General features: G+C 44.0%; 1 protein-coding gene across 1 annotated transcript; it reads right to left on the reverse strand.

Moving 5' to 3' along the window:
- Positions 1 to 6586: 6586 nt before the first annotated feature.
- GPR148 (G protein-coupled receptor 148) lies at positions 6587 to 7669 on the reverse strand. Its single transcript, XM_009911381.2, has one exon. It carries the CDS (start codon positions 7667 to 7669, stop codon positions 6587 to 6589), a length of 1083 nt encoding a protein of 360 aa, XP_009909683.2.
- Between the last annotated feature and the right edge of the window lie 10182 nt (positions 7670 to 17851).

The following is a 17851-nucleotide window of genomic DNA, read 5'->3' on the forward strand; positions in this document are numbered from 1 at the left end:
CCTGAAAGGCTTTTTCCTCTCCGTTTTGCTGTACACAGGGGAGTACTGGTGCACTGGGCTGCTCGCATCCCTGCCTCCATCCCACTGGGTGGCAGTGCTCTCCCAGATTTTTTTCCCAGGATTTCCTGGAATGCAATCGGACAGAACAGTCTGCTGGGGAGAAAAACAGTTCCAGGTACTGTTCCCAGCCTGATTCCTGGGATCATCACAGGCTGTACCAGAAGGGGCAAACGTTCAATAGTCCAGGAGGGCCCAAGTCTCAAGTCCCGGCATCTGGGTCAGTATAGAGAGACAAAAATAAACACGAAGAGGTCATGCCCAGGACGCTCTGGGACACTTGGCCAAAGGCTGGGAACACATTCCCATCTTTCATTCCCTGCCTAGTTGCTGGAAAGAGCCAACTCACCATTAAATCAAGCCAGAAAACACTGAAAAACAAATCTAAGTAGAGAGCAATGACTGCTTCCAGCCTCCTCCCCACCCCCTGCTCTGTGATGTCTTCTTTTGCCTTATACAGTATTAAAAATATTATTTCTCTCATGTTAAGCTAACGGGGAAAAAAAGTGGGTTCCTGAATTTCAGCACACTAATGGCAGAGTGCTCAGCAGTACAGCAGGGCCCACAGACCATACCAGCGAGTCTGCCACAACTGTCCAGGAGGAGCAGGGCAGACACCGCCTGTGGGGTAAGTGTGTGCCCCTCAGCAAGGTCTCCACTGCAAGACTGCAAGAATTCCTGTCTGTTCTGCACTTTGCCCTGTGCCTTGCAACTCACTTCTATAATTCCAGCCAATCCCCTATTTCTATTCTTTTCCCACAGTCCTTCCATTTTCGACTACTTTTAAAATTGGTCCCCTTCCTTCTTTATGTTCCTGTTGTTCTGCAGGGTGCAGCACTTCTCACACTTCCATGCTGGCCCAGACTGCTCCATCCTGCCCTTTAAAAGAAGAAATGACCTCTTAAAAGGGTATTTGATTACACAAGATTTTCACAGGCTCACAGAATGGTGGGGGTTGGAAGGGACCTCTGGATATCATCTAGTCGAACCTCCCTGCTAAAGCAGGTTCCTTTAGACCAGGTCACACTGGAATGCATCCAGGTGGGTTTTGAAGGTTTCCAGAGAGGACACTCCACAACCTCTCTGAGAAGTCTAGTCCAATGCTCCAGTACTCTCAAAGTAAAAAATAATTTCCTTATGTTTAGGTGAAACCACCTTGGTTTTTAGTTTGCACCTGTTGTCCCTTGCCCCCTGAAAAGACCCCAGCCTCATCCCCTTGACCTCCACTCTTCAGTTATTGGTCAGCATTGATAAGATCCCTTCTCAGTCTGCTCTTTTCCAGGCTAAAGAGCCCCAGGTCTCTCAGTCTCTCCTCGTAACAGAGATGCTCCAGTTCCCTCACCATCTTCATGGCCTTTCATTGGACTCTCTCCAGTAGTTCCCTGTCTCTCTTGAACTGGGGAGCCATTTGCCTTCTTGGCCACAAGGGCACATTGCTGGCTCTTGGTGAACTTGTCTAGCAGCGCTCCCAGGTCCTTGTCCACAGAGCTGCACTCTGTGCTGGTGCAGGGCGTTATTCCCCACCAGATGCAGGACTTCACACTAGCTCTTGTTGAACTTCATGAGGTTCCCCTCTGCCCAATTCTCATGCCTGTCTAGGTCTCAATGAATTTCAGCACAGCCTTTTGGTGTGTCAGTCACTGCTCCTTTTGTTAAGCACAGTTACCACCTTTGACATGGCTAGCAGTACTGGCTGGTCTACAGGGACAGAGGAGGTGCATGAAGGGGGTGTCTCCCTTTCCACTTCAGGAGGTATGTTTCTGTATCTTCACCCACTGCCAAACCTAACGCTAGCAGCTGCTGAAGCTGACCAGTTCTTCCTACTGGGAACCATCCAAAAAACCTCAGTATCCCTCTGGAGTTGGTTGGTGATTTTATCCCCACAATGTCAGTAGCAAAACTTGGTGGGTTTTGGTTGGTTGGTTGGTTTGGGTTTGGCGTTGGTTTTTTGGTTTGCTTTGTTTTTTCTTGAAGAAAATAATTCTTCAAGTTGGGAAAAAGTTGTTCAAATAAACTTCCAAAGGCAAACTGTAAAATATACATATCAGCAGCAGCAAACAGCTTCTTGTCTCTCCTGTGGCAGTTCCCAAGCCACACCTGCAGATCTTGGGCAAGCATGAACAGACCATCCCTCACTGACAAACACGAGAGAGCAGAAACACAGCTTGGCTCCCTTCCCCCTCCTAACTCGTGATTCTCTCAAAATTCTGACACTTAATAGCAGTTCACAGAGTTGTTTTGCTTTGCCTCCCTGCTCTTCATAACTCCCAGGCTCATGCTGCAATCTGAAGGACTAGAAGCACATTCAAAAATAAAGCCATTCATGATCAGTAGTTTTACGACAATGCCAAAAATCACGAGGCTTGTGAAAAAAGGCAGGAACTGGCAGTGCTGTACCCTCAGTTACCAGAGGCGAGGCAGGGGTGGAGACAGGAGACAACAGACATCAAGTTTCAAGGAAACTTGTAATTTCCTTTTCCTTTCATGGGCTCTCCCTCATCTGTTTTATAAACCCCCTTCCCACAGGGAATGGCCACACCACAGTCTCTGTCCAAAGGCCGTAGAGTATCTCAGTGTAACAAACCCATGACCAGTGAAGCAAAGAGCAGAGAACTCCCCGTGAGAGCTGTGTGACCTGTCTTGGGGACAGCTGGGGTCACAGCTCTGAGGTTCTTGGGGACGCCTCAAATGCAAACCAGGCAAATGCCAGCTTCCTTCTGACCTATTTCTGTATTGAACTTATCTTAGAAAATGACACAGCCAACTGATGGAGCAGGACTAGACACTCTAATATTAATTACTAAAACTGCAGGAGGTTAATTAGTTTTACTGAATAATGACTCAAATGGCTGCAAATGAACTAACCCCCAGATCCAAAGCTGTGTGCTTGTTTACCTACCTGGAGATTCTCCGTATCTTATCACACTGAAACTGATCTCATCTGAGGCACAAGCCTAAGTGCAGATGTAATTATTTCTCCAGTGCTGTATGGCACAGCCCCAGCCCTTGGAATGCAGGTCTGACTCCCTTCAGTCTGCAGGTTACAGACAGCAGTCAACTGCACTGTAAATCCAACTGAGAGAGGGAAGAGGGCAGTGGTAGGAGAAGTGACAATGTTGGCAGAAGAAAAGAGGGGAAAATATGACCAGGAATATATTTAGTCTATAAATTATAATATAATTCATGCTACTGGAATCCATTAAGGGTTTACTGCCCCCCTCCAGCTGCCAAATCACATGTTAAAGTCAACTGCTCTCCATTTCACTTTAAATGAAAAAGCTGGGCAGGCACAGTGACATCTAAGAAGCTCACTTACGTGACCTGGCAGAGGTCGATAGCTGGGCTTTGCTAAATAGCCCCAGTTCGAATTTCTAGAGCTTACACGGAGATATCCTTACAAGGCTGTTAATCACTACAGCCATGAGGTTCTGGCAGATCAGGAAGCTTAACAATCATGAAGACAAAACTCAAAACATTTAGTGCTTGTGAGGTTGTCTTGGTGACTCCCTTTGGAGACAGACTGGGGAAATCCTCCATGGCAGATGATCCAGATGTATGGTGTGTTTCTTCTACACGTGCTGTAGCATACTGCTTTGGCAATAAATGCCACAGTGATATTGCACAAGAAGAAGCTGACTGAAAGTAGTCATGTAAGAAAAACTCATATAGCTAATGTTAAACCTCCTTAAAGTGGATTAATAAAATACCATCAACTCACAATGCAGATGACCTTTTCAGAATTCCATTCAAATGTAACTAATTTCAGTTCAACTAATATATTTTCTTGGCAAACACCCATTTTAGGGAACAGTTTCAAGGACCTGAATAAGATTATTTCACTCATCTTTCTTAGAAGGTCATTTCCACAAACCAGTGTTTCTGTTTGCTTGGTCCTAATGATATCACTGTGGACAGATTTAATACATACATAAACTTGCCACGATCACCGATTCACTTCCTCTACCTTTCATCATCCTTTATGTTATCAAACTTTGAGTTGTCTCTAAATATGTCCAGGGGATATGTATGTAAGAAGAGTTACATAGTTGGCAATGTAATCCTACCCAAGCCTGACCTGGAGATTAAGTTCATGACTGGCAGAGGTTAGCAGGAAGATCAAGTGCTATTAACCTCCAGCTACTCAAAGTCACCTATGGCTGTACACAGAACTATCTTTATACTATTTACAGTTATGTTTACTGCTTAGCATGAAAATTTACAATATATGGAAACTTCAGGCAATGAACCTTGAAAGAACCTTGCACGGACAAAACAACCTAAGTTGTTTAGCTTAGAACCTAAGTTGTAAGTTATCAGCATCTTTGTCAAGGGGCACTGTCATAAAAATTAGGCCTAGGATATGCACGACCTGGGGAGTCCCAGGTGCCTCTTCCATTCTTGATCACATTGTATGCTAAAGGCATTTAGCAGAAAGCACCTGACTTAGTGTACAGAAATTTCCCCCTTCCTCTCTAGTATTACAGAAGAGCTGTCTTCCAGGCTTCTTCAGACAAGCATAGCTTGTGTGATGGATGTTTATGGTACATTCATCTTGGAGAAATGTTAAAACAGCCAGAAAAAGTAGCGTCTAAGTCTACTAATTAGTAGTAGTAGTAGTAGTAGTAGTATTTTGGTAGTAAACATGGGTTTGGGTAGTTTGTTTTGTTAATTTTTATCCCTGGAAAACAAAGCTCCTTTGGGTCAAAATAGCAGAAGCACAGAACTACAGTTAAAGCAAATAGGTAGTAATTACAGTTTATTCACTTGCAGCAACTTTACCTTAGAGTTGTTTTTACACAAGAAGCATCTCATATCAGCAAAATCTCTACGATGTCTCTGCTCATTCCCATCTCTGAGCTGGAATTTGTTACACTCCCTCAATTGCGCTGACACAGCTGCTTGCAGAACAGTTCCACAAAACAGATAACTTGGTTAAAATGAAAACAGCACCACTTCTCTAACCTGCAACCCCAGAAGCAGTTGTATCAGCAAACTGGAGAGAGCAGATGCTGCAATGCAAGGAGAGTAACAAGCAGTTTGGGAATGAGAAGTGAAAGAGATCAGCAGGAACCTCTCAAACAGGCTTTAATGCCAAAAAACCATCTCATGCAACTGGACACCGATCTCCTCCTGGCTTACGCTTAGTGGAATTCTTCAGAGGAGTGTGAAGTACCCAAAATCCACATTCAGCACTTTCTGTGTATTGCTTTAAGCAAACAGAAGGTGGAGAACATCTGCACAGAAGGAAAATAATAGTGCAGAGTGAAATCAAGAGCCATATTCTAATGCCAATTTATTTTTGTATAAAGAGAAACACGTTCTAAAAATACTGCCTTTAGAAACACAAAAGATCCGTTCCCAAGCCCAAGGAACAGCACTGAAGTTTAAATTTCCCACACTGATGTTTATGTCTAATGAAATTTTTCTTTAAATGCATTTCATTCATCTTCTCTAGGTAAATGGCTGACCAGGAAAATCTGAAAGGGTCTTACAAGGTAACAAATTTCTTGTCCCTGAGTCCCTGCAGCTTCTCCTCCTGCTTCTGCTCCTGACCTTCTTAGGGGTTTGGTGGCAGGTACCCAACATGAGCTCTGACATAGTACAGCTGTAACCCGAGATCAGGCTGCTGGAGAAGATTTTTTTGGAGCCAGACCTGGGAGATGCCTCAGCAGGGACTCAAGCAGTGTTTATGCTTAGCCCCGGGTCATGTCTGAGCCTTGCTATGGGTACACTTATGCCCAGCCTCACATCTCACCACTCCTACCCTGCTGCCCCAGCTGCTGGGTTCAACCTTGGCCTGGTCCCATCAGTACAGACCTAGCACCGCTCTGGGCTGAGCCAGGCTCCTCGCAGCCACCCTGCAGGGAGGCACTGCCACCGCTGCTCTCCTCTCCTGTCCCCCTCTGGGCAGCTCGTTCAGCTCTGTTCCTCCCTGCTGGGCTGCCCAACAGACACTGATCAAAGGTGACTTCCCATCAGACCAAGACTTTACAAAAATCCAGATGACATTTGCAGACTGTCAGACAGAATCCACATGGCACCTAGCATGAGGAAGCGCAGCCCGACACTGAGTACAGCAGTTTCCAGAGGTAGCTCTCGGTGCATAGTTAAAGAACAGGACACTGGCTCCCAGCCTCGCAAGAACACACTGAGTGAAAGAAGTAGCTGTTCTGTTCACAGCATGTTTGCTTAAGGATCCTTTTCTGCTCCAGGTGATGCTGACAAGAGACCCGTTGTTGCCCCTTCTGCTTTGCACCATCTATTTTTAATTTTCTGATTTCCAGAAAGGCATTTGCCACAGGTGGGGGAAAAATGATTCAGTAATTCCTCCAAAGGTACTGCCTTTCCACGTCACAACAAAGCTTAGAACTTCACCCAGGGTAGCATTCACTGTGTTCTCAGCTGTGATGTGATGAAAGCTCTGTGTCCATCTGGCACCAAGGAGGTAGAGTGATCAAGTCATGCCTTTCCTGACATAGATTGATCACTTCTTCAGATCACCACTTCTTCAGAAGCTGAATGATTTCCATCAGGCTTGCATGCTAACTGAGTAAGGGCAACTCCCTTGCTGTGGCTGTGCCACCAGGTGAAGCTGCTTCCTTTTGACAATGGATTTGAGAGATGCTGAGATCTCTCTGTACCGAAGCCCATACAGAAAAGGGAACAAAACTTTAGGCAGAATCATCAGGACATTACACACTATCAGGGAGATCCAAATTCCTGTCTGCAGTCTGGTGACATTAAAGCACAAGAATGATTCTATAAAGAGGGCCAAGGGTGGAAACAAGTGAAAAAATAAGGCAGTGTTGTGCATTAAGAATGTTACACTTGCTCTGGAGCAGATGTTCTCCCATATACCTGACTGTTTGGTTTTAAAATATAGAATAGCATAGCAACAAAATATTAGGGACAGGCAGAGGAAGATAACCACCGTAGAAAGCCAGAAACAGAGTTTCACAGCGTCAGTCCCATTCAGAGTTAACATCAGTATTATTGGAACTGAGCATGTTTCCAGGACACAGGACACCAAGTTGTGAGTGCTCCACAGCACCAAGAAGAAAATGCCTGGGAAAGCCCCAGAACACAGCCACAGTAGCACAATGATTTTCCTAGTTCGTGAAGGAGGCAAAAGAGCAATGTAGCGCAAAGGAAACAAAACAGCTATGTATGTGTCCAGGACCACTGCAGCAGCTGTGAACAACCCTCCACAGCAAGCCACTGCCAGCAAAAACAACAGGAGGACACAAGCTTCTTTTGGGAGATGTATGTGTGCTGCATTGAGAGCAGCTGACAGGGTGTAGAACAGCAGGTAGATCAGATCAGAAAGCAGAGCATTTCCCAGCAGCAGGTACCTTGTTTCCTGACGGAAGCTGAACCTGGAGAAGATCACAAATAAGATAGCAGGAATGATGAAGACACCTGCCATAAGGCAGACAACTGGAGGGATTAAAAACAGCTTCATGTTTACGCTTGGTGGACTGAGAGCCCATTCCTCCAGCAAAGACAACAAAGAGACATCATCCAGTTTTGAGGAACTGTTGAAATCTGTCTCCCTGTGGCGGTATGCAGTTCCATTCACTCTCCTTACTGAAGCACAGCCAGAAAAATCCATTTTCTTAGGATCTGGGGATGACTGTCTGATTTGGAGAAAGCAAAATCTTCTATAATGAGTCCTCAGGAAGATAAATTAAGCAGATTATGCAAAAAGTCCGTGGAAGCAAAGTGATTTCTGTAGCCAGTTCTACCAGATCTTCTCGAGGACAGAAGGTTGACACCTTTCAAGCAAATTCTATGGTGCCAAAAGATGTTTTTGCCTAAAGTGAGATTTTCTTTTCTTTCTGCAAAATCTGATGTTTAGAAAAGAGAATTAATCTTTGTGTGGTTTTAAAAACATCTAAATCCTTCAGCTAGCTCTTTGATCAGAAATTGAAGAGTTGATCATTTACAGCATTTGAGTTTGTCCTCATCAGATTATCACTCCAATGAGGCAGATACAATATTAGTTTGATTAAACAAACATGTGATGATGCAGAACAATATTCCACATGTACTGATGTAGTAGAGTCATAAATGTGATTGGGTGATGTTTTGTACCAATTTGATGAAATGACACAATCCGTTTGGAGTGATCAATAAAAATGGCTCTCAATCCTCTTGTAAAGTTGTGCCACTCTGGCTCTAGTGCATAGAATGATCTTATTTATAGATGACAAACATTTTTACTTCGATAAAGCAAATCATGCTGTTTATAGATAATAAACCTTCCCCTGCCTTTTTTAATGCATGACATACAAATACTGTATTCTCATCTCCTGTGGTCTTACAGTCAGCCTGTGAATTGTCTGGGATGAGTGACATGCACTGGAAGGTACCAGCATACCCTACAGCAGGTCTGGCATTTCCACCATCCATTTGCAGACCAAGTCTCGGCTTGCCAGCCAGCGCACTATCAGATCTTAGCATCATGACTGGGGGTGCAGTAAGAGAATTGTGAGTGATCTGGACTGCAGAAAAGGAACTCTTCAATTTCTTCCAGGCATAGTGTTATCAGAAGAAAAGCTGATTTTTTTAATAGGTTCAACACTGGCTATAAAGCTTTAGTTTTAATCAGAAAGACTGCATTGATGCAGTTGTTCATCATCTTGTGCAATGCAAAACGGGCATAGCAGCACTATTCTATTTCATGGTCTACACCTCCTTCAGTTGCTTGCTCCAGTGTACACCTCAAGAACAGCACATTGCTGCTATGGCATCATATCACATTACTCTGTTGATAAGCAGCACAAGTAGCAAAGAGAAGAGCTCTGCAGAACGTGCATCTTTGTCAGCTCCCAGCTCTAGTAGCTCTTCTCACTGGTGGTGCATGGGTATCCTGGAACATTTTAAGTAATGATGAAAGTCAAAGGATTACTCCCAGTTTTTGAAAAATAGTGTGTGCACAAGCCAAAAGTCTAATAAAATAGTCAAAATAAGCAGCCAGTGAAACCTGCTAGCTGCTGAGCTGTTTTGAAGTTAGAGCATTTATTTAGACACCTACAAATAAAAATTGTCTAAATTCAAACGGCCTTTTTGGCAATCCTGACAAGCCCCCAAGTTCACCAGCATGGTAAATCTCTAACTGTTGTTTCAGGTATGATCTTCCTGCTCCTCTCAACTAATATGGATTCTACTATAGATGTGATCAGAGCAGAGGGAATGCTGCTCCTTACTTAACATGGCATCGCTGCAGTCATAATTTCCCCAGCACTACCAGCACGTAGCATGTGCAGCATGCTTCCATGCATGGGAGGCACTGCCTAGCCTCACCTCCAGAAAGTTGTGCCATGGACATGCTGTCTCAGGGCATGCCAAGCAACAGAGCAGACAGCTTATGAAACTCAGTGTCAGTCATCAAACCCTGTGCACATTTCATTTCCTCACACATTGATAGTTGGCATCCATGGTACTGTATGCTAAGACAGTTTGACAAGCTGCACCATATGGGTGCAGCACAAAGGGATAGGAGGGAAAAAACAACAATACTTTTTAGCACAGCATTTCAGTTGCTATGGTGCCTGGCTAGGCAAAACAGAAGGTGATTCTGCCATCCTGCATCCACTGAAAAATGTGTGAACAATATTGATGCAGTTATACATTTGACTTCAGGATCATGCCCTGCATGTAGCAATGAACCGCAACACAACTTTAAGCAGACAGTAGCACTCAAACACCCAGACTGTAGAATTACACTACCATACAGACTGGAAGGGAAGCAATGAAAAGTCAAGTGTGTGTGAATCACCTCCAACTATCATTTTAGACTTCTGTTAATGGTGGAAGTGTTTGCTGCCACTCAGCTCACGGCATTTCAAGGATGTCCTAGTAAGGGCAGACTGTCTCATTTCCATGTAAAATCACAACTGTGTTTTCCAGGACAAATGTGAAAAACCAAACAACTTCATTAGCATCTTTGCTGCACACTTTAGTCTGAAAGAAAAATAAATGCAAATACCATATACAATGACCTATTCCCATTTATAGGAGTGACTGATGCAGCCAAGTACCTCACTGAGTGATGTTATACAGCACTGCAGTGCTGCAAACATATATCTCAAGGGCTTGTTAATTATATACTGTTACTCAGTTAAGTAGTAGTTCTTATTTTTTCAGTCTAATTATTTTTTCTCCTGATGCCTGAAAACAGCATCCTTATAGCAAAGCTATTCCTTTTGGATCAGAAAGCTAGAACATGTTACAAATGCTGACCCACTCTACTGAAAAATTACAAAGCAGAAGTAACTCCAGCAACCTTCAGCTGAACCACCTCTGAAAAATCCACTTCTAGGGCCATGGAAGTGTAAATGTGAATAATGTAAGGTAAATAACATGAAAGGTAAGCAAAGGTATGAACTTGCTAGTCATCACACAGTAGCTGACTGGCTCACTCTCAGGTGACATCCTCATGACAAATGCAAAGTATCTCATGACTCTCTCATTTAGCCAGAGTGCAAAGGCAACCACAGAGCCCATGAGACATCACAACTTCACAGCCTTGCTTATCCTCAATTATTCATCTGCTACAGCCTGTGGATGGCAGAGTAAGTCCTACGGCATGATCTTGTTCACCTTTAATTGTGCTACAGTGTCTTAGGAATGTGGGCAGGCTTTAGTTCTACAAAAATGGAAACCAGCAAAAAGCTGTCAGACAGATTCAACCCCAACAGACCTGTGCAAGTCCAGCCAAAGCCACTCCCCTCAGCTTTCCATAGGGGCATATAAGTGTTCAGTAAATGCCTACTAAAGTTTTAAGAGGTTGGTGGTTTGGCACATTGATATACACCCCGGATGGATAGCTCTAAATAATATCTTCCTATTGTCTCTTTTCATTGTCTTGAACTTAGGAGGCATTTCCACATCTGGACCATTAGCTCTGAAGATCACTCATGAAGATACTGAACTTACATAGCTCCTTACTGTTGCATTTCAGTGTTCAATACTTTGTGGTGCCAACCTGAATGGTTCTCCTGCAATTTCCTGTAAACCTGGCCTTAATGATCTAGCTATTGATTGTTTTTAAATCCTGCCTGTTAGACTTACATTAGGTAGATGAACTTTTGATATCGTTTGCTGTTTCAGACCTACAGCATCATCAGCAGCTTCTCTTCTGGCTCTTACTCTGGCTCACTACAGTCTATATTGATTTTCAAACTGAATCACACACTGTTAATTACTTTACTCGTTTCTGCTTCAATCAACATCCCACTGAAAGCTTGGTTATCTTATCTGTTGAGTTTGGGAGATTTAAGAAAGCATGCATTCAGCCACACTGAGCACTGTAAATCCAGCAAAGAATGTGTATTATATTCTGTTACTGACTATAAACAGGTATATTACTGAAACATTACTGCCTTATAGGAGTTGGTATGGACTTATCTGTGTGCACACATACAGAAGCTTTGTAATTCACAGTTTAATCTAATTGATTCAACAAGTCAACAAGCACATTGCTGCCATGAAAGCACTGTACAAGACAGGGAGGCCAACCAGAATAACACTAACATTTCCCCAGCTTCCCTTCATCCCAAGAGACTGTGTTAGGAGGGGTGCCCAGAGGAAGTGTGTGACTAAATTGCATGCTCACATTCACCTCTGAGGTTCCCTCATCATGCCACTGTCTTGATGTGAGCATGGAGTCTTTGAGGTGGCTGCCTGGTCCAGCTTCACTTGCCAGGTCTTAGCATAGAAAATGACACTGTGCTTTGGATTTGCCCCAAAGGCTGATCTGCCTGGCCAGGAACAGAGGAAATGCAGTCCAGAAAGACCACCTCAGGGTCTATCACAGCTCCCTGAACAAAGTATTTATGACTGGAGTATTGTTTCATAGAGGTATTTCCAGCCATGTTTATAACACATTCTCGATCTCAGGAGACATCAACTGCTATTGCAGTTTTTAAACCTTCCTTCCATGAGTGCCCCCCTGCCAGGAGGCCCAGAAGGCATCTCACTTGCTGGTGAAGCTCTTCTTGTGGACAGCCAAGATCCCAAAAGGAGACCAATTCCTCCTAGCAGGGCAGGGACCACTAGCCATAGTGATTTCCTGCCTGCATCCATATTGTTACCCTGCGGAAATGAACTGTGGTCAATGAAAACAAACCAAGTAATCAGAAGGGTTTAACTGTACTGGTTTGGGTTTTTTGTTGGTTTTGTTGTTGTTGTTGTTGTTGTTGTTGTTTTTCTGGTTGAACTTTCCTTTTTTCTTTATTAAATAGTCAATTGAAAGACAACTTTTCTTTAAGTATTTAAGATTCCCTCTAAACTTTTCTGCAAGCCCCTTCAGGATCAGGACACATGGAGGAGAGGTACAGCTCGACTGTCCTAGCCGTGTTGTCTCCATGCCTCAGCTATCTGTCTCCAGTTGGCTCCAGAACTACTGTTCAGCTCCTTGCTTGTTATTTGCTATAGATAAGAGACATATGCATTGCTGTTGTAACTGTACAAAGTTCACAACCAGGCACAGCAATTGTTGAGGTTAAGGAAATAAAGAAATGGGTGTGAAAACTAAGCTCAGATTACAATGATGTAAAAAATTAGATGAGACCTGAAACCCAAGAAACAGGGATTAGAAAGTGATAGATTGAAGAGAGACTTTGAGAGAGAGACTGCAAGGACTTGGCATTAGGGTTAGGGTTAGTCGCTTTTTCTAATTCCAAATACCATCAGGCCATGAGGATGACAAAGTCAAGGTAAATTTTGTACCAAATCTGCCTTGTAGGTGCAATATTGAGAATTAAGCTAGATGTCAGAAGAACAGAACTTTGGAATAGTTGACAAATATTTCATCAGAAGTTTAGAGAAGTTAACAACCTGAGGGGAAAAAAAGAGCCTGTAAATCCCTGAAATCACCTACTTTCCTGCAGGTCACTGGAGGAAGCTGCAGCTAGCAGAACTCACATTTTCATTTCCCGAGCCTGGCAAGGCAAAGCAAGCCAGATTTTCCTCCTCTACCACAGTGACTCTTTCATGCTGAAAGGACCTACATGATTCACCCACTAACACGTTTTCATGTGACAAGCTGCAGATATGATCAGAGATTTATAGCAAACAACTGCTAGTTTACATTTTCATTTATGGGCAGAGTCACAGGACACCAGCAGAAGCTATCCTAGAGTGTTTGTTAGAGTTAATGCTCTCTTTCCTGCCTACCTAATTTTCAAAACAATGCAACTGTGAAAGAGGAGAAACAGTCTACTGACTAAAGCTTATTTTTAAAATATCAGCCTTCTTTCCTAATACAGCTTAATTTGTAAGGAGGAACTTCAGGTATAGAACAAGAACATACCATTCTTATCTGAGGATCTAGCAGCTATCAGAAGAGATTAAACCCATATTCAATATCCCAGACTCACGAGGCAAACTAGAAACACATCTGAATTCGTGCCTCCTTGACTCCTCCTTTAAGTCAGTGAGAAAGCTCTTTCTGAGACAAAGCTTATCAAATGAGGGAGCTACATACATCTCTGCATACATCTACCAATCTCCTAAGAGCAATCTTCCATCTCAGGCTGTCAGTCTTCCTAACTGTGGCTGACACAAACAAAATTATGTCTCTGTCCTGTCTCACCAGCAATGTTTTCCAACATGGCCTAGGAAGGACTGCTGCAGACAGGCAAAAGCAGAAGTTATCTGGCTATGTCCCTGTATTAACAGGTTTTGTGTCATGTTAAAAGCCAGGCAGAGGTTTATCTTGGTATTTCCTTGAAGGATGATTTGCTGAGAAGGGAAATAGATGGCTGGACAGCTTGAAGTGCAAGATAAAATTAAATACCAGAAGAGAGATGGAAGGGAGAAAAGTATAGAAGGGACAGGTTGGCATATACATGCAGACAGGCAGGGACTTCAATGGTGATGCAGCAGGCAGGAGGACAGCCACAACTGTACACTGTCACAGTTCCTCCCTGACAGCTGGGAAGTGTTCACCTGCACTATACAAGCTGGGGGGCAAAGACAACATAGGAATTGTGCAAGAAAATACATCTTATCTCTTCCTATTCATGCCTTGTGATGACAGCCTGTGAATGAATGGATACAATCTGTACACGGCATGGACTAGCACCATCCTGGGGAGGAACGATCCTCACTGCCAAAGTTAAGATGCTGATTCCCAGTTCCCAGTGCTGTACCTAGGAAAAGCAGTAGTTCCCGGGTGGCAAAGATACTGAAGCAACATTGATTCTCTGAAATACCTCTGCCCACAGAGAGATGCTGACCTTATCTTACACTGATGAGGCAGGTGCTGGGCACAGTCGCCATATGGTGGAGAGATTAACTGCCAGCATGTGCTGAACAAGAGTCACAAGCTCTTCTTAGGCAGGTGGGGGGATGCCGTGGATCGCATACACAGTGCCATTCACATGCTCTGCAGTCCCTCCCTAGCAGCTCCTTTGTTACTTATCTAGCACAGGTGCTTAAAAATTAGATTTTCCTCCACAGGAGGCCTCGCTCTGCCTTGTCCTCCTAACAGCGGCTTTGTACTGCTCCGCCGCATTTCCATAGCGATACTCCGTCCTGTCACACGGGAGATTCAGGCTCCTTGGCAGGAAAGCAACGTTAAGGAGGGAGTAGTTGGAACACAAAAGCTCTGAACTTGTAAGCAAGACTACCAGTGTCTGGATTATTCAAATCGACATAAATCTCACTCCTGGTGACCTCCACCAGCACAAGGCAGAGGGCACATCACCCCCTGATATGCTCAGAACTTCTTACTGAACTGGCAGTTACAACTCACAGAGAGATCGAGGCACGGAGAGAACATTGCTGAAGGCAGCCAGCAAGCTGAGATCTTCATTAAACACAGTCAATTTTATTTCTAGTTTAATTATTTGTTTCTTCTCCAGTCCAAATTGCAACTCATTAAAGGATGTGCTTGAAAAGCCCCAGAGAAGGCATGTTCTCTCTTTTCCTTTGCTATTGCCCTCAGGAGTACATAGAGCCGACAAAGGCTCTATGAACAAAGGTATAATGGTACCTGATGAGGCCAGATGCATCTTCAGCAATTTAACACAAACCACACTTAAAAGCAGTGACAGAGCCAGAAACTAGAGTTTTCTCTCCTGAGTCTTGGTTCAGGGCCAGCATATGGCATTCTCTTTTCAGTCTCTATGTTTTCATAGGCTTTACTACCTACTAGTATGGTTGCCAGGTCCAAACTGCCTCCAGGTAGCTCAGATACAGCTCAGCTACCACAGGCAAATACTCATCCTGTTCATTATATTTACACCTACCAGATGCAACTAGAAAACAAAGGATTTTTCTAACTCTCAGCATTTTCTCAGGAATTCCTAGGCCTTTTTAATCGAGCTGCTTTTTCCTCCCATGAAGCAGCAGCTTCTTGTTCTAAAGAGAACATTCAGTGTCAGCCCCACGCAACTGGGAAACTAAGGAATGTAAAGATGCACAAAAACCCGCTATAGATCACAAAAGCTGCAAGACTTTTGTGGAAGAAAGAAGGAGGAAACAAGGAAGAAAGCATAATTGAGTTAGCAACCCATTTTAACGAGCCACTTCAACAAGCAGTGAGTTGAACTAGATGCCCCACTCTCTTACTGAAGTCCCCCAGCAATGCTCTGAGACAGCTCAGGGGAACACCTCCCCTGTGCAGCTCCCATTTCTGGAAGTGCCACCACCATCTGATGTTCTGGTGGCCACCCCAATACTAGCTTCCCCATGACACTTTCCCCTTTCAAACACTTTGCTTCCTGAAAAGCCCACAATATTCTCTTGTTTCTGGATCTTGTCCAAGCTGCATTCAAACCAGTGCTGTTACATCAATGACAGCCACAGTTCTAGCACAACAGCTGTGGAATTATGTGTGCTGTCCCCCAGGACACCATCTCAACCCCTACCACTTGTGTCTCTTCATTTCCTGCCAAGTATTGTGCCAATTCCTTCCACAGCAATCTCTGAGTCTACTTACTTCTCCCTCCTGCCCGCTGTTGGAGATCAAAGTGAGGATGAAAATGAGATGCACAATGCCACTCTTCATCCCCAGCTATCTTCCTGTAAGTTTCCTGCACTGTCTATTTGTGAACCGCTTCAGCTCCTGACAACACTCTCTTGTGAGGCAGTTTCTGATATGCGTCACTGAGCCCAAATTTTAGCTGTAACAAATGTACATCTAAGGCTTTTTCTGCTGTTGGCAGCCTGAGAAGCTGAGGAGTCACACACAGTGAGTGGCCTGTGGCCTCTAATCTGTACCACCAGTAGTGCAGGCATAAACCAAATGCTCTTCAACTCCTGCTGTCCTTTTGGGCTGACATAGGAGCGGCCTGCCATGTGCTCTACATTCACATTCAGTTTCGCAGCAAGTGGCTCACCTTGACACGTTGCTAAAAACATGACAGAAGCAGTGACCTCAGCCCTGAACTGAGAGATGGCATGGACAGACCAGAGGAAAGTAAAGATGCCTGAGTCTACACCCCAAAATGTTTACAATCAAGATACCCAGGCCCACCCTTTCTGTTCCCAAAACTGAGAGAGATCTGTCCCATTATAAGCCATCGATAAAAATCAGTTTGGGGACTTTGCCCCCACCAAGCCAAGCCTTTCAACCTGTCAGCTTGAGAACAGCTTGCAGTGGGTTAAATTCCTCTTTGTCAGACTGAAGATAGGGTCCTTGGAGCCTCATGGGGTGTCTGCAGGGATACAGAATTATAAAAAGGTATTTGTTTTTGTAAATGAACTGGAGGAGGGTCAGCTCCTCCTACTCACCCTTTGCATGATACTGTCCTTTCTGCTTTTTGCATGCTATAAAAGAACAGTTTATGATAATTTATGCATAATCAGGACTGATTTCCAGCAAGAGACCTAACAAAAGCAGCTCTGAACCACTAAGTAATTTACTGGTTTTGTTTTCAGTTAATATAGTCGCCTTGGGAACAAGCAGACTGTGTTCTTTGTTTAGGCACAAGAAGATCTCCAATCTGAGATATGATCAGAGGTTAGGCAGCATCTAGTCTGTTGAACAGTGGGAAGAAACATGTTTCTACACTCATGCCCCTTATTTATTGTTGCCAAGGACCTCTCCCAGTCTTAAAGGTTTTCTCTATTTCCATCTGTTCTGGAATTTCCTTCTTCTACCTCCAGACAATCCCTTCCCTCTTCCTAGGGAATTATCACTCCTGTCCTAGAAGCTGATGAGCCCCAGGCCTCCTGTGTCTCTATCAGTCCCAGTGAAAACACCACCCATAATCCTATGTACCATGCCTCTGAATTCATGCAGGAATTAACCCTATAGGAGAGAATGTGCAGAGAAGGAGAGGTTCAGGCCATCTAATGCAGTGTGCTCTGAGGCCTTAGACCAAACAGAGCATAGAAGACACCACCACCTGATTGACTCCTATTTCTGCACGATAATCTTTTGTGGGAACTGGACATTAGGGGAGTATAGCTGCTCTGGGCAGCACAGAAAGTCACTAATGCCTCAGTCCATACTATATGTGTTTTTTTTTACTTCCAGGCCCAGAGCAGTCAGGTTCTTGCTATCTGACCCCAGCAGAGTTGTGACTGTGACTTCCAAGGCTCACTTGGTGAGTTGAGGTGCACTTTGAACTGCATCTGCCTTGCAACATTGAAAAGAATAGGAACGGTTTGGCTCAGGATAACTTTTTGTTAAACAGATCTGGCCTGGGCTTGGCTCTACTACAGTATAATTACCTTTATTATGACTAGCCATGACTGTGTACAGGGATCCTTTTTCCCAGACTCAACTCCTATAATCCTAAAACAGTTGAGTTCACCATAAAGCTTACCCTTTCCT

Source organism: Dryobates pubescens, chromosome 13, assembly GCF_014839835.1.
Source record: "Dryobates pubescens isolate bDryPub1 chromosome 13, bDryPub1.pri, whole genome shotgun sequence".
NCBI classification, from domain to species: domain Eukaryota; kingdom Metazoa; phylum Chordata; class Aves; order Piciformes; family Picidae; genus Dryobates; species Dryobates pubescens.

Excerpts from the sequence above, each read along its gene's own strand:
- GPR148 (XM_009911381.2), bottom strand. The coding sequence starts at position 7,669 with ATGGATTTTTCTGGCTGTGCTTCAGTAAGGAGAGTGAATGGAACTGCA.